Here is a 25,379-nt window from a genome sequence, read left to right as displayed (position 1 = left end):
TTCTTATTATTAGTTATGAAGACCCTGCCCAGATATAGATGATAATATCAAACCACTATTCAATAGGACTTACCCACTTAAAGGTATAAAAGAGAAGGAAGAAAACCTACCAACCAGCTGATCACCAACCTCCTCTTTGAATACTGTCTGTGGGGCCTGTTTGGTTGGCTCGTCTCGCTGCTCCGCTTCCGCAGTGCTGTCTAAGCCTGGGAGTGGTGAACAAAACAGAGCAAAAACACCCCCTCACCTCCCACTTGCCCGAACTCTTCCACTTACCAAACTCTCGCTTGCACTCAATGCCACAGCACTCTGTGCAGTAGCACTAGTCCCGCCCCTTTTATACCTGGATTCTACTTCCGGTTTAAACTCCCCAGCAGTTTAATATACACTTAAAAAGTTTAACTCACTTCAAATAATTAACTTTTTAACACACTAAAATTCACAAAATACACTTAAATGACTTTTCTCCCACTTACCAAACTCTCGCTTGCACTCAATCACAGCGTCAGTGTAATGACAACATGGTTTCTCTTCTAAATAGATGGTCATCTATGGAGGAGAGAAACCAGAGGCTCATAGACGTCCTTTCTAGGAGGGATGTCAGTATAGACGTGGGCCCTAATGTCCACACTGAAGTGCAGCAAGGTGCTCTCCAGCTTCTTGCTAGCAGGGAAGTGCGGGTGTCCCATGAGAGGGATGATGGTGGGAGGGGACATGTAAGTGGGGGCTCTGCTCCAAGCGTTCCAACTTATACCCCCTTGCCAGCCCCTTGGTCAGAGTTGCAGATGCCTTCCCAGAGAGTGATGGCCGAGTTTACCCCTGCACAGTCGCAGGAGAAGCAGACTTTGGCGGGGCCCTCACAGGCCCCAAAACCCAGAGGACGACCACCAAAGGTGCCTAAGCAGTTGCAGCAGGGAGGTGAGGAGGCTGCATCTACCTCTGCTGAATCCATAGGGATAGCACCACGTAGAAGTACCCACAAAAGAAAGATCCCACACAAATAGTCACAAAGGTTTTCACTCGGGTGTGATTATCAATATCATTATGATGGTTGTAAAAATATGGAGCTATGTAATTAAATCATTTATTTCTCTCACTTTGAAGTCACAGCCAGATGTGTGGGATAGAATGGAGGTGGCAGAGTGCATGGTCAGGGCTGATTTCATCATCAGCACCATTGCTGTATGTCCAAAGAAGGAAATAGTCATTGATTGAATGGTTTATGTTGCTGGTGTGGGATGATGCCAACATGTGGATGCCTGTGCCAGGCAAATGTGTGACATCCACAAAGTTACTGGAACCTGGCATTTATGAGGGCGTCCCTGGCGTTACAACCAGCAATATTCTCATGCATTGGTCTTAATGGCTGTGCCGGCTCCTCCAGATTTTCCACATCAGTGTTGCCAACCTCATGTTGCTCCTTCTCCATCTCTGATGAGGCTCTTCACTCTGTGCTGTCTTCATCATCTAGCGCCAGTCCTCGCTGCTGAGCGATGTTGTGTAGGGCGCAGCAGACCACGACTATTCTGGATACCCTCGCTGGTGCATACTGAAAGGCCCCTCCAGATTTGTCCAGGCATCTGAACCACATTTTAAGCAACCCTATAGTTTGCTCGATGATAGTTCTCGTGGAGATGAGGCTCTGATTGTACCTTCCATCAGCCTCATTCGCTAGCCTCCTCAAAGGTGTCATCAGCCATGTCTTGAGGGGATAGCCCTTGTCCCCAAGCAGCCAACCTGAAAGACTGGTTGGCGGTTCGAACAGCTGAGGGACGGTGGAGTGGAGCAGGATGTACAAATCATGGCAGCTGCCAGGGAACTTGGTGCACACATGTGTGTTGATTTTATTGTGGTTGCACACCAGCTGAATGTTTAGGGAGTGGAAACCCTTGCGGTTCACAAAAGCTCTCGGACTGTGATGGGATGCCCTGATCGCCACATGTGTGCAGTCAATCACTCCCTGCACCCGTGGGAAGCCAGCCAGAGTGGCGAAGCCGATCGCCCGCTCAGTCACACTGGCTTGATGAGTGGTAAACTTTATATAGTTGCCTGACTTGTTAAACAAGGCTTCGGTGACCTGTGTGATGCATCTGTGTGCGGCAGACTGGGAAATGCCGCTAATGTCTGTGGCAGATGCCTGGAAGGAGCCTGAGGCTAAGAAGTTGAGGGCAAGGGTGACTTTGACAGCCACTGGCAATGGCTGTTCACCCCTTCCTCTGGGCTGCAGGTCTTCCTCCAGCAATCCGCAAAGGCCGGTGACCACCTGGCGCGATAGCTTGAGTCTTCTTCGGCACTGCTGCTCCGTCATGTTTAGGTAGTGTGGTAAACCACTTTTATCGTTACACTATAGTTATCACTGTTGTATTGTTATCACCGTTATCACTGTTGTATCACGATACGAGGTCGCCTCTTGTCGCGCTGTTATACCTGGGCTGACCACCTCCGACTCCGCCCATGGCTCCACCTACCTGCCCAGGTATAAAGGTAGTCGACTGGCTGGTATTCCTCCTTGTTGGACCCGATCACCCACGAGGGTGGGCTCTGTTATTTAGTCAATAAAAACCTTTAGTTACGTTCCTAACTCGTCGCTTTTTATTGGACGAATTGATAGGTATATCAGGTAGTTCATCCTCTGCCTATAGACCCTGTGCTATAGACCCGCCGGTAATGCCTCTGGCGCGGTGCATCCCTGCGCTGATACCCTCCGCCCTGTGCAGCATGAAGTGGTTGAGGAGAAGGTTGGCGCTCTTGTTGTTGCTGCTGGTGTGCCTGGTTCTGCTGCTCCTGCGGCTGTTCCGCATCAGACTCGGAGGACCAAGGTGAGAGAGCATAAATCATGCCCATTTTGATTGTTGATATGCCAGATCCAGTTGAGTTGACAGAAGCAATCTGTCACTGGTCAGAAATTTTCTTCAAAGAAGGTTACAGTGAATATAGAGTTCACTTCAAACAATTCCAAAATGTATGAGGCTGAAAAGACTCTTCCTAACACTGAAGGCTTCTGACATTGGAAAGTGAACAGCTGTGAAATGGTAGCTTTTATACCACTTTTGCAGCTGTCACCTATTGAAAGCAATGGAGAGTCATTGAGAACCCGCTTCCACTTACCTGGTGTGTTCCCGGAGGGACGGCAAACTCATCAAAAAGTTGGTAAAATTGTAAGTGCCTGCTTTTAATACTCTTAAATAGCTTTAAACTACCTGTTAAGTACCTTAATTAACAGGCCCACCGCTTGGTGTCGGGTCTGTGATACACAGGCAGATCCAACAGTTGAGAAACGTACACGGAGGCGGGTTCAGAGTGGACTTCCGCCCCGCTGTCAATCAGGGCTATTTTGACAGCGGGCCCGCCTCCAAACCCGCACTCGCAGGACTGGGAAGATTCCGGCCATTGTGTCTGTACTTCACTATATAAAGTGTAAAATATTATTTCACCACTGACTGACTTCATGTGTAATATTTCAGGTAATTCTGAAAATATCTGGATGCACATTGATGCCGCCTATGCAGGAAGTGCTTTTATCTGTCCAGAATTCAGACCTCTTTTAAATGGAGTGGAGGTAAGGGCGACAACCTTTGATGCAATATTCTGATTCCCTCCTGTTCACATTATTCATATACGATAGGAAGGAGGGTCTTTTTAGAACTATTATATTTACAGATGACAAAACTCATGTTGCTTATATCACTATGAGAGAGATTCATAGATGGGCTAAGGTGGATAGAATTTAATATGCATACAAATGAAGATGATGCACATTAATATAATAAACACAAACCACTTGCACACAATGGGCATTTGTCCATCAGTCAAGGTGGAAAAGGAATAGATCTAAAAGTGTCCAAGTAACATGAGGCTGTTATTAACAGGACTAATCAGTTAATAGATACAGTTCAAAATCATTTGATTATAACCTAGATATTAATGTTGGAGATATTAGCAAAAAATGCTTAATAGATTCATATGGCATTTCTATATCTGCTGTTTTAACAGGTGTGAATGTGTGGTGTGGATAATTCTAGCAATTTATTTTGCTTATTTGCAGCCATTGCTGTCACCTGAGCTGACTCTGGCCAAAGAAAATGAAATAAAAACTAAAACATAAGGGTAGAAATACATATTTGAGCTGTTCTTAAGGAGTTGCCTATTTTTGAGTTCATGGACAGCATCTTTCAGAGAGAGCTATAGCACTTGATTAAATTTTGTGGGGTCAGGGAAAGATCTCTTGATTTACATGTCAGTGGTGCCCATCCACTAGGGACACATCTAAGATGACCACTCACCGAAGAGCCCACAAATTGTGGCGGATATGTACCAGGCTGGGGGGTTCCCCATACCCCCTTTGTAATTTTTAAAAAATACTCATATTTTATTAATGATCCAGACCACAATACCAGACTGGAACCCCAGGTGGGGCCCACTATCACCATGTAGCCTGGACCCTACTGAAGGATCTATGCTAGGTGCTTGTGAAAGACAGGAATACAAGAATTCCTGTCATTGGAAGTCCCTGCACTGATGGTCCTGTTTGAGATGGGTGTAGGCTCCGCCCCCAAGACCCATTGGGAATTTCAGTGTTATGCTGGGTGGCTAAGAGGGCATTTTGCAGGTTGTCCTTCAATGGCTCTAGAGCAGCTGTTTAAACATTCATGAGTGATTCTCCCTCAATGCAGTGGCAAATTTCTGCTACATAGCTGCCACAGATACTAAAGCAAAATACTGTGGATGCTGGAAATCTGGAAAAAAAACATAAAATGCTGAAAATACTCAGCAGGTCAGGCAGCATCTGTGGAGAGAGAAACAATTAACATTTCAGGTAGATGACCATTCGTCAGAACTGGAAAAAGTTGGAGATGGAACAGGTTTTTAAGCACCAACTTTTTCCCATTCTGACGAAAGGTCATCGACCTGAAATGTTAACTCTGTTTCTCTCTCCACAGATGCTGCCTGACCTGCTGAGTATTTCCAGCATTTTCTGTTTTTATGTCAGATACTGCTGCATGCTCCACGACAGACTTCAGTGCTGACAATCTTTCCTCCATGGTTGTACAGATCATGCTAGTGGACTCTGCCACATTACTCCAAAGACCTTGGAGTGTGTTTTGCATGGAGACAAGGGATTCACAAAGTCCATCTTGCTCAGATAACATTCTCTGTTTACAAGCCGGTCTGAATTACCAGGTGCTACAGCAAGCCAGATTCCTTGCTTGATCTCTGCTAACCACGTGCCTGGCCTTGGGCAGTCAAAACTGTAGTGTATGTGCTTTAAGTCAGAACTACTTTTTACAGCTCCTGTATACTGTAGTACCGGCAGTGACCACACCGGTATATAAGCTGTGCGCATGCCTCTGTACCCCAGTCTAGAGATTACCCTCCTCCAGTAAAGACCTGTTATTTGTTTATGTACAGCATCCGTGTAATTATTTATCCACTGAACCACGGATCTAACAGTGGCGACGAGTGTTGATGCGAATCTACCTGCAACATAAAAACAAAAGTCGAGTCCAGGAACACGGGCGTCGACCGCGAGCAACTGCCCAGCAGTCAGGCAGAGATCCAACTTCGCTGGGGAGGCTGTGGAGAGCCGGGCTTGGTTCCCCAGCCACAACGAGCAGTAAGAGACCGACGACAGGTCCCGAGCAGACCCTTCCCGAGCAGCGGCGGCTGGAGCCGACCGACGGCAGAGAGAGAGAGCCGGGCAGCGTCGACGGGGTAAGAAAGAGGGTGAAGAGAGCAGGGCGCAGCCGGGGGTTGATCACCGAGCGGCGTCGAGGAAAAATACTGCAAACCAGAGAGAGAGAGGGTAAGAAACAGCCGGGTTCTAGACTGAGCGGCATCGACAAATATCAAGAGAAGAACGCGCAGAGCACAGCCAGGGATCACGGGCTGATCAGGGTCCACGGGGCGAAGCAAGGGGAGACACCATTGAGCCGCGGAGAAGCAGGGAGAGCGCGGGAGACGCCATTGAGCCGCGGAGAAGCAAGGAGCTGGGTTGTCTGAAACTACATAATGTAACCGAAATGGAGGATCACCAGACTATCTGGGTTACACTCAAGATAGACGGAGTCTAAGTGGAAATGGAATTGGACACAGGGTCAGCTCTAACAGTCATACATCAAAGAGACTACAAGCGGCTATTTTCACACATACCCTTGAAAGCTACAGAGATTGTCTTGAAGACGTATACGGGGCAAAAAGTCTACCCCAAAGGAAAAATAAGGGTGAAAGTGACATATAAAGGTCAGGAAATACCTAAAATGGATATATATGTATTGCCAAATGTGGGACCACCACTGCTAGGACGTGAATGGATCCGGAAGATACATTTAGATTGGCATTCCATACAGGCACTGAAGGTGGAGGCCAAAAAGGATGACGATGTCACACCTGGACGACTGTCAAAAATGCTAACTGACGCAAAAGAAGTGTTCCAGGAGGGACTAGGAACACTAAAAGGAATAACAGCAACAATTAAAATAGAGGATAATGCAAGCCCAAAGTTTCTGAAGGCCAGAGCAGTGCCTTATGCGATCAGACCAGCGGTTGAAGCAGAGCTGGAAGGGTTGGAATGTTCAGGAGTACTGTCCAAAGTGGACTGGAGCGAGTGGGCTACACCCATCGTTCCTGTAATGAAGAGGTCGTTGAGTAATACACCTGGGGAACCAAAGAAGGTCTGCATCTGTGGGGATTTTAAGTTGACAGTGAACCCAGTCCTTCACACGGTGCAATATCCACTTCCACGAATTGAGGATATTTTCGCCTCGCTATCTGGTGGTAAACGCTTCACCAAAATTGATCTAGCCCAGGCATTCTTGCAAATGGAGGTAGAAGAAGCTTCGAAACATTACCTTACGATCAACACCCATAAAGGTCTCTATCAATACAACCGGCTGGTGTTTGGAGTAGCCTCGGCTCCGGCTATCTGGCAAAGGGTGATGGATCAGGTCCTGCAAGGGATTCCAGGGACCCAGTGTTATTTGGACGACATCTTGGTCACGGGCGAAAATGACGATGATCACCTCGCTAACTTGGAGAAGGTGCTCGCCAGATTAAAGGAATATGGGCTACGAGCTAATCGCCACAAGTGCAAGTTTTTCCAGAAACAGATCTCGTATTGCGGCCACGTCATCGATGAAGAGGTGTTACATAAGTCCCCTGACAAGATAGAGGCAGTAGTCAAGGCTCCAGCACCGGAAAATGTGTCACAACTGAGGTCGTTCCTCGGGCTGGTAAACTATTACCACAAGTTCTTACCAAATTTGTCTACGGTATTACACCCACTGAACACCCTACTGCAAACAGGGGTACCATGGAAGTGGGATGACGAACGTAGACGAGTTTTCCAGAAGTGTAAAGAATTGATCACATCAAAAGAGGTGTTGACCCATTTCAACCCAGCACTACCAATTCGTTTGGCATGTGATGCATCACCCTATGGCATTGGAGCGCTGCTGTCACACAAATTCCCAGACGGGTTGGAGAGGCCAGTAGCCTTTGCATCTCGGTCACTAACCTCAGCCGAGCGCAACTACGTCCAGATTGACAGGGAGGCCCTCAGCCTAGTATGGGGAGTAAAAACATTCAACCACTATCTGCATGGACAGAAGTTCACCTTGCTGACTGACCATCAACCACTTGTCTCCATCTTTAATCCTAAGAAGGGCGTGCCAGTAATGACTGCACAGCGGTTACAAAGATGGTCCCTGTTTCTAGGGGCGAATCAATATGAAATCGAATATAAAGGCACGAGGCAGCATGGGAACGCTGATGGGCTATCGCGCCTGCCACTGCCTACTGTGGAGGAAGCACCAGCTGTGGACCCTATCGAGATATTTTATTCGTCGATAATTGAACGATTGCCAGTAACAAATACGGATATAGAGAAGGAGACCCGCAATGATCCGACGCTGTCACGGGTATATGAATTGACGGTGAGGGGATGGCCAGCACATGGCGACTCACTGTTGCCAGCATTCTCATCCAGAAGAGAACAGCTGTCAGTATGCCAGGGGACAGTGATGTGTGGATCCAGAGTGGTGATTCCACCCAAGTTAAGGGAGAGAGTGCTACATGAAGGTCATCTGGGGGGAGTGAAAATGGAAAGCCTAGCTAGGGCTTATGTGTGGTGGCTGGGAATCGATCAACAAATCGAAGACCTAACTAAGAGCTGCTTAGGATGCCAGAAGGTCCAAAATGCACCACCACATGCCCCTCTACACCCATGGGAGTGGCCCTCCTCTCCATGGCAACGGGTGCACATTGATTTCGCTGGTCCATTCATGGACTCAATGTTCTTAATAGCAGTGGATGCTCAAAGTGGCCTGAGGTGATAAAGATGTCTTCAACCACTACAGAGAAAACGATTGCAGTCCTACGGACCATATTTGCCAGAAACAGGTTGCCAGAGCAGGTCTGCTCTGAGAATGGACCACAGTTTGTGTCCGACGAGTTCCAAAAATTCATGAAAAGGAATGGGGTAAGGCATTACACATCTGCCCCGTATCATCCAGCCACCAATGGATTGGCTGAGAGGTTCGTACAAACCTTTAAGGCGATAAAGGCCATGTGCGACGAGGAAATTCCACTACAGCATAAGATGGACAATTTCTTATTAGCCTACCGAAACGCGACACATGCAGTTACCAACCAGACCCCGGCCATGATGTTCTTTAACCGAAGGTTGAGATCTCGTCTGGACTTGCTCAGACCAAATGTGCGAAGAAATGTTGAGGACAAACAATTCCAGCACATCAACGAGAAGCTGACAAGGAGCTTCAATGTAGGGCAACCAGTCTTGGCCCGGGACTATCGAACAGAGAAGTGGCAACCCGGAACGATATGTACAAGGCAGGGGCCATTAATGTACACAGTGGATGTCGGGGAGAACATTGTGAGACGCCACGTCGATCAGATCTTAGCATCACAGGAATGAGTCAACCCCATGTCTCGAGTACCTGGGGATGAACCCGACATACCGGTAGTATCTACTTCAGATCCAGTAGCAGTGGAACCCGATGAACTACCCGATGAAAGGGGGTCAGAATCGCCTCTGCACCAAGAACAAGAACCTCCGGAAAGGCGCTATCCCGAAAGGGTCAGGAAGCCGCCCCAAAGACTGAATCTATAAATGGACTATTGTTGTTGAATGTACATGTAAAAATGTAATTGTTATTTGAATATTAAGGGGGTATTATTAATCTAAAAAGGGAGGAATTGTAGTGTATGTGCTTTAAGTCAGAACTACTTTTTACAGCTCCTGTATACTGTAGTACCGGCAGTGACCACACCGGTATATAAGCTGTGCGCATGCCTCTGTACCCCAGTCTAGAGATTACCCTCCTCCAGTAAAGACCTGTTATTTGTTTATGTACAGCATCTGTGTAATTATTTATCCACTGAACCACGGATCTAACAAAAACCATTTGCTCTTCCTCACCTATGCTTTGTCACTCTCCCTGTGCTCCCTAGACTAATTCACTAACTCCCCTTCCTTCACTGCTGGTGTTAGGCCAGGCTGCATCTGTTCCTCAATTTCCATAAAGAAAGGCAAAATGTCAATATGTAGTCATAAAAGCACACTACAGTCTCAATTACATAGATTTAATATTTAGGTTAGTATGACACTGAAATGCAGCTGTGCTACATTACCTGACATGGGCACATTGCACCCATCATTTGCTCTGTGGCCTCCACTATTGGCATCCCTGATGCCTTTCATTGATCTACAGGGTGACCTCCTCAAATAGGTTCCTGTTGTTCTTCCCCAGTGCATCCCTAATGGGCTTTGCTTTAGGGCATGGGGATTCAAGCCTCAGTAGACATGCTTATTAAAAAGTTATTTTGTCCTGCACACAGAAGAGTCATGAGAGAGAGAAAAGGGGTAACAATGTCAGGGAGCTGCATTGTTTGTGTCACATAGCAAGTATGTCTGTGAGTACACTCATTCACCAACTTTACTCTTGCCATTCAAAGAATTCCTTCAGTAGCTTGTGTTTCTGCCACCAGTCCAATGGTTAATGTCATGATACTGTTCTGCAGACAAGAACTAAGAGGTTATTCAGAGTTAACTTGCAGTTATATTAGTATGTGATAGTTGCAGGGCATAGCCAAAAATCCTTGGCACCAAGGTGGGTTAATTTATTCAACCTTTCCTCTTCTTCCTTACATCCCTCCATATCCTGGGGGTTCTAGATGTTACATTCACCAATTCAGCTATTTTTTTCAATACTTGATGAACATGGTTCCAGATATAATTTCTCACACTCCGATAACCAGTGCCTCCAGAGCGTCATTATCAACTATTTGAACTACAAAATTGCAGGTAAAAAAGTGCTGCTCTTGAATGCACATTTAAAGGGATGTAAATGCTAGTTAAGGCCCGCAGTATGCTCCTATAAGCTATATTGTAGCCACACTCTGATTGTCTGTTTCATTGTTTGAGAATTGAAGTATACAAACTAATACAGATGTGCTGAATATTCCTCAGGGCTTCTCCCACATGGAAACACAACTTCCACTGAACTTCAGCTAAATTTACCAGTGTTCTGGCGAATCGAATAACTAGTGTGGTAGATAGGGCTTTAAACTAATGCGGGGGGCGGGGAGGAGGTCAGCTACGGGTAAATTTATAAGTCTAAAGAGAAAAGGCAAGGCTGCAGAGCAGTGTAGCAATTTGGATAAAATCAAGCAAACAATGTCAGGAAGGGACAGAAAATTTAACAAAGGTAATAGGACATTAGTGACTAAGATCACATTAGGGAAAAATAATAAAAAGTTAAAATTAAAAGTGCTATATCTGAATGCACAAAGCATTCATAACAAGATAGATGAATTTGTAATGTATATACCTTTAAGGGGGGAACTATCTTTTACAGCTCATGTATACTGCAGTACCGGCAGTGACCACACCTGTATATAGCACGGAGTAGTAATCTGTACAGATCAGTTCCAGTGTGAGCCACGTTTAGTAAACACCTGTTGTACCGTTCTCCTGCAGTCTGTGTCTTATTATACACGGACACAACATTGGCGACAAGGCAAGTTCGAACCTACCTGCAACTCTGCATCACCTCCCGGGGATTCGTTCCTGGAGATCAGTGGATTGGAGGTCAAGGCCAGAGACTCGGGCGTCGACCACGGGCAACCGCCCAGTCATCCAGCAGAGACTCGAGAATTGCGGGGGAGGCTGTCGAGAGCCAGGCTTGGTTTTCCAGTCGAGGTGGTCCAGCAAAATGGGCTGGCAACAGGTAGTGCGCAGACCCTTCCCGGACAGCGGCGGGCTAGAGCCCGACCGAGCGGCACAGCAAAGGGCCGAGCAGTGTCGACAGGGGAGAGAGAGGGCAGAGCGCACAGGGCGCAGCCGGTGTTCAGAGGCCGAGCAGCGTCGGCGAGAGGGAGAGAGAGACGCGCAGAAACCTGCGAGGCGCCGCCATTGCCACGAGGACCACCGAGAGCAGCGTTGGCAGCAGCGCAGGAGAAGCGCGCGAAACCTACAGGGTGCTGCCATTGCCACAAGAACCGCCGGGAGCGACGTTGGCAGCAGCGGGGGAGGAAGGAAAGCGCGGGAGACGCCATTTTAAGTTATTGGGAGACGCCATTTTAAGCCACACCCAAAATGCCAAAGAGTGGCAGTGTCACCGCATTTGACAATGAAGTCGAAGATTGGACTACATATGTCGAACGAATAGAGGTATACTGCAAGGCAAATGAGGTGTCAGATGACAAGAAAGCGTCGGTATTGTTAAATTTAATGGGTGCAATGATGTATGGTTTATTACGAAATCTAGTAACCCCAACGAAGCCAATGGAAAAGAGTTTTGAAGACATAGTAACGATACTACGGGAACATTTAAACCCCACACCACTGCTAATAGCAGAAAGATTCAAGTTTCACAAACGGAACCAGCATAAGGATGAAAACAATACTGATTATTTAACAGAACTGCGCAAACTATCGAAACACTGCCAGTTTGGAGCGGGACTGGCAGATACCTTAAGGGACAAGTTTGTGTCTGGGCTTCAATGTGAAGGAACCCAGAAACGGCTTTTATCTGAAAAGGACCTTACGCTGGAAAAGGGTTTCAGCATTGTGGTATCATATGAAGCAGCAACACGGGGCGCTGCAGAGATACAACAGAGACCGCAAGAATATGGCACAAACGAAATGTCATATGGAACAGAGAAGTGCTATCGCTGCGGCAGAACAACACACGACCAGAATGATTGCTGGTTCAAAGACAAAGTGTGCAGACAGTGTGGAAAAGTAGGACACATAGCACGAGTCTGCAGGTCGGGAAAGAAAACCAGCAATAAGAAACCTACCAAAGGAAAGTACAAGAAGGTACATAAGATGACGGAGAATAGTTCAGATGAACAAAAGAGTGATAATGACTCTGAAAGCAGGGAACGGAGTTGTCTGAAACTACATAATGTGATCACAATGGAGGATCACCGAACCATTTGGGTCACTCTCAAGATAGCAGGAGTCCAGGTAAAGATGGAATCGGACACAGGATCAGCCCTAACAGTCATAAACTGACGGGACTACGAGCGGTTATTCTCACACATACCCTTGAGAGACACAAAAATTATTTTGAAGACGTACACGGGGCGAAAAGTCTACCCCAAAGGAAAAATAAGGGTGACCGTTATATATAATGGTAAGGAAACACCAAAACTAGACCTGTATGTATTGCAAGATGGAGGACCACCATTACTGGGATGTGAATGGATCCAGAAAATACAACTGGATTGGCATTCCATATAGGCACTGACTGTGGCTGACAAAAAGGATGACGACGTCACACCTGGGCGACTGTCAAAGATCCTAACTGACGCGAAAGAAGTGTTTCAGCAAGAACTCGGAACACTAAAAGGCATGACAGCAACGATTAAAATTGAAGAAAACGCAAGCCCAAAATTTTTTAAGGCATTTTTTATGCGATCCGCCCAGCCGTCGAAGCAGAGCTGCAGAGTCTGGAACATTCAGGTGTACTGTCCAAGGTAGACTGGAGCGAGTGGGCTACACCCATCGTCCCTGTGATGAAAAAGTCGTTGAGCAGCACGCCTGGGGAACCAAGGAAGGTTCGTATCTGTGGGGACTTTAAGGTAACAGTGAACCCAGTCCTTCACACCGTACAATATCCACTTCCGCGGATTGAAGATATTTTCGCCTCGCTATCTGGAGGGAAACGCTTCACTAAGATTGATCTGGCCCAGGCGTATCTGCAAATGGAGGTAGAAGAAGCATCAAAAAAATACCTCACAATCAACACCCATAAAGGTCTCTACCAATACAACCGGCTGGTATTCAGGGAAGCATCAGCTCTGGCTATTTGGCAGAGGGCAATGGAACAAGTCCTGCAAGGGATCCCAGGGACCCAGTGTTATTTGGACGACATCCTGGTCACGGGCGAAAATGACAGTGATCACCTTGCCAACCTGGAGCAAGTGCTCACCAGATTGCAGGAATATGGGCTCCGAGCTAACCGCCCCAAATGCGAGTTTTTTAGAAAACAGATCTCGTATTGTGGCCACGTTATCGATAAAGAGGGGTTACATAAGTCCCCAGAGAAGATTGAGGCAGTAGTCAAGGCTCCAGCACCGGAAAATGTGTCACAACTGAGGTCGTTCCTCGGGCTGGTAAACTACTACCATAAGTTCTTGCCAAATTTGTCTACAATACTACACCCACTGAACACCCTACTGCAAACTGGGGTGCCATGGAAGTGGAGTGGCGAATGTAGATGATCTTTCCAGAAGAGCAAAACACTAATCACATCGAAAGAGGTATTGACCCATTACAACCCAGCATTACCAATTTGGTTGGCATGTGATGCGTCACCCTACGGCATTGGAGCGGTGCTGTCGCACAAATTCTCGGACGGCTCAGAGAGGCCAATAGCCTTTGCGTCACGATCACTAACCTCAGCCGAGCGTAACTACGCCCAGATTGACAGGGAGGCCCTCAGCCTAGTGTGGGGAGTGAAAAAGTTCAATCACTATCTGCACGGGCAGAAATTTACCTTGCTGACTGATCACCAGCCTCTTGTCTCCATTTTTAATCCGAAGAAGGGCGTTCCGGTGATGACTGCACAACGACTACAAAGATGGTCCCTTTTTCTAGGGGCGCACCACTATGAGATTGAATATAAGGGCACGAAACAGCATGGAAATGCTGATGGGCTATCACGCCTGCCACTGCCTACTGCGGAGGAAGCACCAGCAGTGGATCCTGTCGAAATATTCCATTCGACTATAGTTGAATACCTACCGGTAACTAACGCTTGTATCGAAAAGGAAACCCGAAATGACCCGACACTGTCTCGGGTATATGATTTGACGGTGAAGGGATGGCCAGCACATGGCGAGTCACTGTTGCCAGCATTCTCGACAAGGAGAGAACAGCTGTCAGTGTGCCGGGGGACCTTGATGTGTGGATCCCGAGTGGTAATTCCACCCAAGTTAAGGGATAGAGTGCTCAATGAGCTTCATGAGGGTCATCTGGGAGGGGTAAAAATGAAAAGCCTAGCCAGGGCTTATGTGTGGTGGCCGGGAATTGATAAACAAATCGAGGACCTGACCAAGAGCTGCTCAGGATGCCAGAAAGTCCAAAATGCACCACCACAGGCCCCTCTACACCCATGGGAGTGGCCCTCATCTCCATGGCAACGGGTGCATATTGATTTTGCTGGTCCATTCATGGACTCAATGTTTTTAATAGCCGTGGATGCACACTCAAAATGGCCTGAGGTCATCAAAATGTCCTCCACCACCACGGAGAAAACTATTGCAGTCCTACGGACCATTTTTGCCAGGAATGGCTTGCCAGAACAGATTTGCTCGGACACAAACTGTGGTCCATTGTCGGAAGAGTTCCGGAGGTTCTTGAAAAAGAATGGGGTAAGGCATTACACATCCACCCCGTATCATCCAGCCACAAATGGATTGGCTGAGAGGTTCGTACAAACCTTTAAGAAGGCAATAAATGCTATGTACAATGACAACATTCCGCTGCAGCACAAGGTGGACAATTTCCTGTTCGCCTACCGGAATGCGACACATGCAGTCACCAACCAGGCCCCAGCCATGATGTTCTTTAACCGAAGGTTAAGATCTCGCCTGGATTTGCTCAGACCAAACGTACGAAGAGATGTTGAGAGTAAGCAATTCCAGCACATCCATGAGAAGCCGACAAGGAGCTTCAATGTAGGGCAACCAGTCTTGGCCCGCGACTACCGAACAGAAAAATGGCAGCCAGGAACGATATGCACACGGCAGGGCCCACTAATGTACACAGTGGACGTTGGGGAGAGCATCGTGAGACGCCATGCTGACCAGATCCTAGAGTCACAGGAACAAGTCAACCCCATGCCTCGCCCATACGTACCTGGTGATGAACCCGACATACAGGTCGCATCTACCCCAGAAACAGTTGCATCGGAAGCTGATGAACCAACCGACGACAGGGGGCCAGAATCGCCTCCGCACCAAGAGCAAGACACTCGGGAAAGGCGCTATCCAGAAAGGATCAGGAAGCCTCCCCAAAGACTGAATATATAAATAGACTATTTTCAGCTAATGTTGCATGTTGAAAGTGTTAATTGTAATTAGTTTGATATTTAATTGTTAAATGAGTGTTATGGTACTGTTAATCTAAAAGGGGAGGAATTGTAATGTATATACCTTTAAGGGGGGAACTATCTTTTACAGCTCATGTATACTGCAGTACCGGCAGTGACCACACCTGTATATAGCACTGAGTAGTAATCTGTACAGATCAGTTCCAGTGTGAGCCACATTTAGTAAACACCTGTTGTACCATTCTCCTGCAGTCTGTGTCTTATTATACATGGACACAACAGAATTGACATGAATAGAGATAAATGGGTTTGATGTAGTTGCCATTACTGAGAACTGGTTGCAGGGTGACTAAGGTTGGGAACTAAATATGATCACTTGACTTTTAGAAAAGATAAGCAAAATGAAAAAGAAAGGGAGGTAGCCCTGATAATAAAAGATAAAGACAGGAGTAAGAAAGGATCTTAGCCCAGAAAATCAGGATGTAGAATCAATATGGGTGCAGCTCAGCAACAGCAAAGGACAGAAAACACTGATGGGAGTAGCTTATAGGCACCCTAACAGTAGTTACAATGTTGGATAGAGTATAAATCAGCAAATTAGGGGAGCGTGTTACAAGGGCAATACAATATCATGGAGGACTTTAATCTTCATATCAACTGGGCAAACCAAATTGGCAAAAGTAGTTTGGAAGACGAGTTCATTCAAAACAGTTTTCTAGAACAATATGTCGAGGAACCAACTAGGGAACAGGTTATTTTAGATCTAGTATTGTGTAATGAGACAAGCTAATTAGTAATCTTACAGTAAAGTATCCTCTGGGGAAGATTGATCATAATATGATAGAATTTGTTATTGAGTTTGGGAGTGATGTGGTTAAATTAAATTAAATTTAAACAAAGCCAATTATGTAGGTATGAGGGGCGAGTTGGCCAAGGTAGATTGGGAACTTAGATGAAAAAATATGATGATAGAAAAGCAACACAGTGGTTATGTTACTGGACTAGTAATCCAGAGGTCTGGACTAATAATCTGGAGACATGAGTTCAAATCCCACCACGGCAGTTGGGGAATTTAAATTCAGTCAATTAAATAAATCTGGAATATAAAAGCTAGTATCAGTAATGGTGACCATGAAAACTCCAGGATTGTTGTAAAAACCCATCTGGTTCACTGATGTCTTTTAGGGAAGAAAATCTGCCATCCTTACCTGGTCTGGCCTACATGTGACTCCAGACCCACGGCAATGTGGTTGATTCTTAACTGCCCTCTGAAATGTACCAAATCGCTATGACAGAGTCACTGTGGGAGCACCTTCACCACACGGATGGCAGCGGTTCAAGAAGGCACCTCACCACCACCTTCTTAAGGGCAATTAGGGATGGGCAATAAATGCTGGCCTTGCCAGTGATGCACACATCCCATGAATGAATAAAAAAATTTAAAGAAATAATTCATAATTCTCAACAAACATACATTCCTTTGAGGAATAAAAAAATCCACAGGAAATGTGGCCCAATAGTGGCTAACTGGAGAAGTTAAGGATATTATTAAATTAAAAGAAGAGGCTTACAGTGTTGCCAAGGAGGGTAGTAAGCATGAGGCTTGGGAGGGTTTTAGAAATCAGCAAAGGATGACCAAGAAATTGATAAAGAGGGAGAAAATAGAATGAGAGTAAACTAGCAGAAATACATAAACAGATTGTAAGAGTTTTTACGTAAAAAGGAAGAGATTAACAAAAATAAATGTGGGTCGCTTGGAGACAGGAGAAATAATGGGGAATAAGGAAATGGCAGAGATGGTAAACAAATATTTTGTATCCATCTTCATAGTAGAAGCACAAAAAACATATTGGAAATAGTGGGGAATCAAGTGTCTAATAAGAGTGGGGAACTTAAAGTAATTAATATTAGTAAAAAAAATAGTACTGGGGAAATTAATGGTACTAAATTCCCCTGGATCTGTTGGCCTACAACCTAAGGTTTTAAAAGAGGTGGCTGCAGAGATAGTGGATGCATTGGTTTTGATCTTCCAGAATTCCCTAGATTCTAGAACAATCCCTGTGGATTGGAAGGTAGCAAATGTAACCCCGCTATTCAAGAAAGGAGGGAGAGAGAAAACAGGGAACTATAGTCCAGTTAGCCTGACATCAGTCATTGGGAAAATGTTAGAATCTATTATTAGGGATGTGGTAACAGGCACTTAGGAAATCATACTATGATTAGGCAGAGTCAACACGATTTTATGAAAGAGAAATCATGTTTGACAAATCTATTAGAGTTTTTTGAGGGTGTAACTAGCAGGGTAGATAAGGGGGAGCCAGTGGATAATTTCAAAAGGCATTTGATAAGGTGCCACACAAGAGTTTGTTACACAAGATTAGGGCTCATGGGATTGGGGGTAATATATTAGCTTGGATTAAGGATTGGTTAACGGGCAGAAAACAGAGAGTAGGAATATACAGGTCATTTTCGGGTTTGCAGGTTGTAACTAGTGGGGTGCCGCAAGGATCAGTGCTTGGGCCTCAGCTATTTACAATCTATATCAACAACTTAGATGAGGGGAACAAGTGTAATGTATCCAAGTTTGCTGATGGTACAAAGCCAGGTGGGACAGTTAACTGTGAGGAGGACGCAAAGAGGTTGCAAAGGGATATAGACAGGTTAAGTGAGTGGGCAAGAAAGTGGCAAATGGAGTATAATGTGGGGAAATGTGAAGATATCCACTTTAGTAGGAAGAATAGACAAGCAAAATATTTTTAAAGGGTGAGAGACTAGTAAATATTGATATGCAGAGGGATTTGGGTGTCCTTGAACAGAAATCATAGAAAGTTAATATGCAGGTACAACAAACAGGAAGGCAAATGGTACATTGGCCTTTATTGCAAGGGGGTTGCAGTATAAGAGTAAGGAAGTCTTGCTGCAATTATAAACGGCTTTGGTGAGACCACACCTGGAGTACTGTGTACAGTTTTGGTCTCCTTACATGAGAAAGGATATACTTGCCTTAGAGGGGGTGCAACATAGGTTCACTAGATTGATTCCTGGGATGAGAGGGCTGTCTTATGAGGAGAGATTGAGTAGAATTGGCCTATATTCTCTGGAGTTTAGAAGGATGAGAGGTGATCTCATTGAAATGTAAAAAATTCTTAGAAGGCTTGACAGTGTAGGTGCTGAGAGGTTGTTTCCCCTGGCTGAAGAGTCTAGAACCAGGGGTCAGTCTCAAGATAAGGGGTCAGCCATTTAGGACTGAGATGAGGAGAAATTTCTTCACTCAGAGGATTGTGAATATTTGGAATTCTCTACCCCAGAGGGCTGTAGATGCTCAGTCGTTGAGTATATTTAAGACAGAGATTGATAGATTTTCGGACACTAAGGGAATCAAAAAATATGGGAATAGGGCAGGAAAGTGGAGTTAAGATTGAAGATCAGCCATGATCTTATTGAATGGCAGAGCAGGATCAAGAGGCTGTATGGCCTACTCCTGCTCCTACATCTTATGCTCTTAGGTTACGGTGGCCGAATGGGAGAGGCTCCAAGGAAATTCCCGGCAACAGAAAAAAAATTGCTTTTAGCCATCTGCTTCACAGTGCTCCCAAATCAAAGTCTTGGCACCATCCATTCCTTATTTGGTGCGCAAGACAGTAATTTCCAAACTATAATTCTCTCCGTATGACGTAACATTGATGTAATTGCAGGTGATTTTAAAATAGCCATGACTATGAAGGGAAACCAACCTTTTAGTCAAGAAAATAACAAGTTTTAATGCGCCATTCTTATATTACACTTTATTGTCCATATTGCATGTATTTCCTTTTAATAAGTATGGAGTGTGACTTGCGCTTAATGGTTAAATCTACTAGGAGTAACAACTGATAAGGATTAAATCATTCACTGGCTTTGAATCAACAGATAAGCAATATTCCATATTACAAAACAGACAGGAGTGCAAACAATAATCAGACAGTAAGGAAATGATGAAAAAGAATATATCAATAGGTAGATTAAATTTGTTAGAACTTCCTATGGCTTTTAGTTACTGAGGAAATGAATCAGCAGTACATCTTGCATCTGTCAACGTAGCAACTATTCAATGGATTTCCAGCACCAAAGACTTCACATCCCTTGTGGTTCTAATATATACATTATAGCGTGCAATTTATGTTGTGGAGCGTTGTGTAGCAAGAGGGCACATTGAGGTCAGGCGCAGATGTCAGTGTGCTCATGGGTTTTTCTGCCCATTAATTTAAAAATCTACCCTTGCATATCAACATACAATTTAAATTTCTTTGCATGGTAATAAACTGAGGACATTTTTCTTTGTAAATTACCAAAAATTAGTAATAAGAATCTTATAAAGGAAATGTACCTAAAACTAATTTTGTTAGCAGGCCATTGTATTTTCTGATTGATTGATTGATTGTTAATAAAGCCACAGTACAAAGCAATTTGAACTGATTGAACTTAAGTCAAAGCAAACAATATGGGGGGAAAATTCGGTTGCAAAGCAACTAGCACCCGGGTGCGGTGATGTTTGCGCTGCTCGCGAAATTGACCAGACATTTTGCAGCAGTGCTAAACACTACCACCATGATCTCCTGCGCCCACAGATCGTGACGTTAGTCGAGCATGCAATGCCCCAGTAGCAACCCGGACCGGATATCGAGTGGCGCCCCCTGCCTTTCCGCCTGCCGCTAGCAACGACAGGTTGAGGGGAACATTTTGCAGTCGGGAAGGGACTGGGGGAGCGCTATTTAAAGGCGACCGCTTCCTGACTTTTTTTGTCACCGACATTTTTGCATCACGCATTCTGAGAGAGAGAGGGACTTCTGGAGAGATTCAATGCTGTGTGAAGGAGTTTTGGGTAATGAGCTGCACTTTGCAGGTTCATTTTGACTTGTCCTTCCTTGCATCGATTTAGAAGAGACTATGGGGGCTGCACTCTGAGCTCTTTCCCGGGGCCTCTCCATTGTTCTTTCCAGCAGAATTGATGTACAGGTCTCTCCAGGCTGAGATTCAAGGCTGCAATGAGCAGGGTGTGGATGGAGAGCAAGATCGACCCTCCCCTTTAAGAACTGGCCAGCGCCAGTGTGTCTGTGTTCCATTGCTGACTGACAGCACATGAGCTTCGCCAGCACTCTGAGTTAACGCCTCGCTCCTCGGCGTTAGCACCTTGAGAGGTGCGTAGTGCCTGATTTAGCGCTCCAATCACCTCCAGGGGTGACAGAAGCCAAGTTTGCAGTCGGAGGCGATAATTAGCGCCAGGCGCTAAACATTGCGCCCGGCCGATAATTCCGCCCCAAACGGGGCATAACCGAATTTCTCCCCCCTATATCCTTACACTGAAAACACTACTGTACTCAATAAACAATACACTCTGCTGTTGAAAAGGAACATAGGTAGGCTAGATTTCTGCTCATTCATTATCAGCGGAACTCTAGTGCACATAATTGCTAGCTTTTTATTATTTTTTTCCTTCCCTCCCTTCTCTCCTGATGGTGTTCACTCCTTGTTAAGTTTGTATATTTCACGCATGCCAGTCATCCTCTAGTTCCTTGCTCAAGCAGACATTATTCATATGTGATCCTTATCAGCAAGCTGCTTCAACCTTGTACTCACCCAGTGTTCACACTTGGAAATTTTCCAGCAAGGTTCACTAGATAGCAATCAAGAGGAAGGATCCTAGCTGATTTTCCCCTCACTAACGCTAAAGTGTCAGCTGTGGCTCAGTGGGTAGCACTCTCTAGATGGGAGCGGCTAGGAGTGAGCAAGTGCTGCTGGGTGCTTGATTACTGCAGGGAGTTGGAGTGAGTTTGTAAAAAGTTGGTGGTGTATTTTTTCAGGTTTTAGGGCATTTTTGGTCCTTAAACAGTAGTTTAAGGCTGAGGGGCCTGGAGTGCTGGGCCCCTCAGAGGACAATGTTCCCAGGATGAATTTAATCAGGGGGGAAAATGTTGGGGGAAGGGAGAAAAAAAGCCCAAAGATTTGGGCTGGGACCCCAGGAGGTTTGGAAAAGAAAACACGGTGGTGGTTCAGTGCGCGGATAAGGAGATATGAGCTTGTGATATTGTGATAAATCCATGTAGTGGAACAAGAACTCGAAGAGGCGATATCTTAGAATTAGCACGAGTACTTTATTAACAACTGTGTAGCAAACAAAACAGGCCTGCATCCTGCATCCTGGCATTCCACCTTTGCTGACCTTGACAGGAAGCAGCCCCCTGACCTTAACTAGTGACAGCACTGGCTACAGCACCACCTGGTGGATAACCTTAATCATAACATCCCAGATTACTATATTCCTCCCCCCTTAAGATTTCAGTATGAATTTCTTAACAACCAACCATTCCTAAGGGTCACATAAGAAGTCTCCATTCACTATGTTCCATACGTGACGAATCTAACAGGTCAGTATCAATCTCTCTGGTGGCTTGCGAGAACTTTGTGAACGTCTAATAGTAAAGTCCCTGCTTGTTTGTGGTGAAGTCACCAGCTGCTCCTGAGCAGTGATCAGAGTATCAGACTCTGCAACGATGGTTTCCTCTTGAAGAATATGTTCCTGTGGCATTGTCTCTGTCCATGGTGGTGGCACCACAGATGCACTTGGATAACTGGGGGCAAACCTGTCCTCAGCCATTGCATCTGGAACCTTCATTTCAATTTCCCCGTGTCTGTGAAGTATCTGATCTACATGTCTGCATACCACCCTACCATCTCCCAACATGACCTTGTATGATACTGGCCCTGTCATTGAGTCTATGAAGCCAGGAATCCACTTTGATCCATAACTGAAATTCCTGGTAAGGACTGCATCTCCTTCTCCAAAACTTCGGCTCTTTGTTCTTTTGTCATGGTTCTCTTTTTGTTTGTTTTGTCTGTTTTCCATTTTCGCTCTGGGTGAACAAGGTCAAGAGTGGAGCGTAGTCTACGACCTAATAACATTTCAGCAGGAGAGAGTCCTGTGGTGGATTGAGGTGTTATTCTGTAGCTGAACAGAACGCGTGACACTTTGGCTGCTAAACTCCCTTCTGCACTTTTTTTCATCATCTCTTTAAATGTTTGTACGGCTCTCTCCGCAAGTCCATTTGAGGACGGATGATATGGAGCCGAGGTCACCTGCACTATGCCATTTTTTCTCATGAACTCTTTTGTCTCTGTACTCATAAAACAAGTGGCATTGTCACTTACCACGATCTCCGGTAGCCCTTGATTACTGAAGCTCCGACACAGGCAGTCTATAGTAGTAGAGGAAGCAGAATTAACAGGATGAACATCCATCCATTTGGAATGAGCATCAATTATTATGAGGAACATCTTCCCCATGAATGGGCCCGCATAATCTAAGTGCAATCTTCTCCATGGTTTATCCGGCCACTCCCAGGGGTGGAGAGGAGCCACTGCTGGTGCCTTCCTGTGTGCCTGACAAGTGCTGCATGTCTTGACTAGATTTTCTATCTCATCTAGCTTTGGCCACCACAAGTAACTCTTAGCCAAGGCTTTCATACGCGAGACCCCAAGATGACAGTGATGTAATTGCCCTAGGATAGACTGTCGTGCTGGCTGTGGAATAATCACTCGTGCTCCCCACAACACGCAACCATCCTGCACACTCAGCTCTGTTTTCCTGACACTGTAGGGTGTGAAGTCAGCCCCTTCCGGATGCTGTGGCCATCCCCTCACCACATATTCTCGAACTCTAGACAGTACTGGATCTTTACCTGTCCATGTTCTTACTTGCTCTTCAGTCACAAGTGCCGTGTCAGTGTCCTCCAACATCAAAACTCTGTCCTCTGGAGCTGCATGGATAGGTGTGCCTGGCAGTGGAAGACGGCTCAAGGCATCTGCGTTCCCATGGTACTTGCCCGCCTTGTAGACGATGACATACTCATATGCCCTCAACGTCACGGCCCACCTCTGGATCCGGGGTGACACCATCTGTGGAACTGCTTTCATTTCAATGAAAAGAGATATAAGAGGTTTATGATCGGTGCATATGGTGAACTTCCTGCCATATATGTACTTGTGGAACCTCTGTAACCCAAACATTACTGCTAACCCCTCTTTGTCTAACTGGAAATAGTTTTTTTCCGCTAGTGTTAGATTTCAGGACATAAACCCTATTGGTCTTTCAGTTCCATCTTCCATGCGGTGTGAAAGAACTGCCCCCACCCCATAAGGTGAAGCATCACAAGAGAGAATGATGTCTTTCTCTTCATTGTAGTGAACCAGCACATCCGACGACAGCATCAATTTCTTGGACTGTTCAAATGAAACCCCCTGCTCCTCTCCCCACTGCCACTGTGTCTCCTTGCGCAGTAGTTTGTGAAGCGGTGCTAACACTGTTGACAAGTTTGGTAAAAACCTGTTATAATAGTTCAGCAGTCCCAGGTAAGCTTTTAACTCAGCCACATTGGTAGGAGCAGGGATGTCCTGCAGTGCTTGTACCTTCTCCTTGAGTGGATGGAGCTTGGTGGCGTTCACTCTGTGTCCCAGGAACACTGCCTCATTCCCCAGGAAAGTGCACTTACTCCTCTTGAGCCGGAACCCTGCCCTCTCCAATCTCTGTAGTACCTCTCTCAGAGTGCTCAGATGCTCCTGGTCGGTTCTTCCCGTCACCAGAATGTCATCCAGATAGATGGAAACATGTGGAATCCCTTGCAGTACACCTTCGATTGTCCTCTGGAAGATAGCTGGACTAGATGAGACACCAAACGGTAAGCGGTTATATGTAAACAAGCCCTTGTGTGTATTTATGGTGACATACTTCTTTGATTCATCATCCAGTATAATCTGCAAGTAGGCATGACTCATAGCCAACTTTGTGAATTTCTTTCCTCCAGCCAGGTTTGCAAAGAGATCCTCTGTTTTGGGAATAGGATACTGCTCTAGTTTGGACACCCGATTGACTGTCAATTTATAATCTCCACAGAGTCTTACCGAATTGTCCGGTTTCAAAACAGGTACTATGGGAGCTGCCCATTCTGAACATTTCACTGGCTCCAGTATGTTCTCTCTCAATAGACGGTCAAGCTCACCCTCTACCTTTGGCTTCATGGCATAAGGCACAGGTCGTTGTTTAAAAAACCTTGGCGGTGCCTCCTTGTCTACATAAATCTTAGCTGGGGGGCCATTAAATGTGCCAAGTTCCTCCTTGAACACATTCTCATGTTCACTCAACACTTCTTGCAAAGTCAACTGTTTGCCCTCATCTATTTGATTTACTGCTCCCCAGTCTAATTTAAGTTCTTTTATCCAGCCCCGACCTAACAGGTTTGGTCCGGTACCCGATACTATAACTACAGGTAGCTGTTCCACTGTGTCCCTGTGCTGCACAGTCACATTAGCTGCACCTAATGTCGCTACTCGTTCACCTGTATATGTTTTAAGATGCAGAGAGCAAGACTTTAACTCTGGAACTTTTGCACGGTTCCACAATTTTGAGTACTCTGCCTTGTTCATTATGGTTACACCGCACCTTGTATCGACTTCAAAGTTCACCTTAGAGTCATTTACTGTCAGTCGCAATGTGATAGAAGCCACTTTTGGAATGTTCTCTAACATGCTATACATTATGAACATGTCCTCTTCTTCCTCAGCTTCCCTGCTGATGTGGTGTGCTCCCTGTTTTTTCACTTCTCTTCCTTGGTTTTGCTTTCCTCCCCCTTTTTGTTTGGATTCCTCCACAGGTGATTTTGCCCTGCATGCTCGTTTTATGTGTCCTTGTTTCCCACACTTGTGGCACTTTTCCTCCAGAAACCGGCATTCACTCGCCAGGTGATCGCCCTTGCATCTATAACATTC

At 45.7% G+C, this 25,379-nt stretch overlaps 1 protein-coding gene across 6 annotated transcripts in view; it reads left to right on the top strand.

The window, feature by feature from the left end:
• Positions 1–25,379, top strand: part of ddc (dopa decarboxylase) — a 237,719-nt gene that overhangs the window by 145,723 nt on the left and 66,617 nt on the right. For all 6 annotated transcript variants that reach the window (XM_085988121.1, XM_085988120.1, XM_085988119.1 and 3 more), the window contains one exon: positions 3,465–3,559. In XM_085988121.1, coding sequence (XP_085844247.1) covers positions 3,465–3,559 — 95 coding nt within the window. The remainder of the gene's footprint in view (positions 1–3,464; positions 3,560–25,379) is intronic.

Source organism: Somniosus microcephalus, chromosome 5 (assembly GCF_052327205.1).
Source record: "Somniosus microcephalus isolate GS21.2 chromosome 5, FLI_Smic_1.0, whole genome shotgun sequence".
Taxonomy (NCBI): domain Eukaryota; kingdom Metazoa; phylum Chordata; class Chondrichthyes; order Squaliformes; family Somniosidae; genus Somniosus; species Somniosus microcephalus.
The sequence above is the reverse complement of the archived record's forward strand: the minus strand, read 5'-3'. Positions and strand labels throughout refer to the sequence as shown.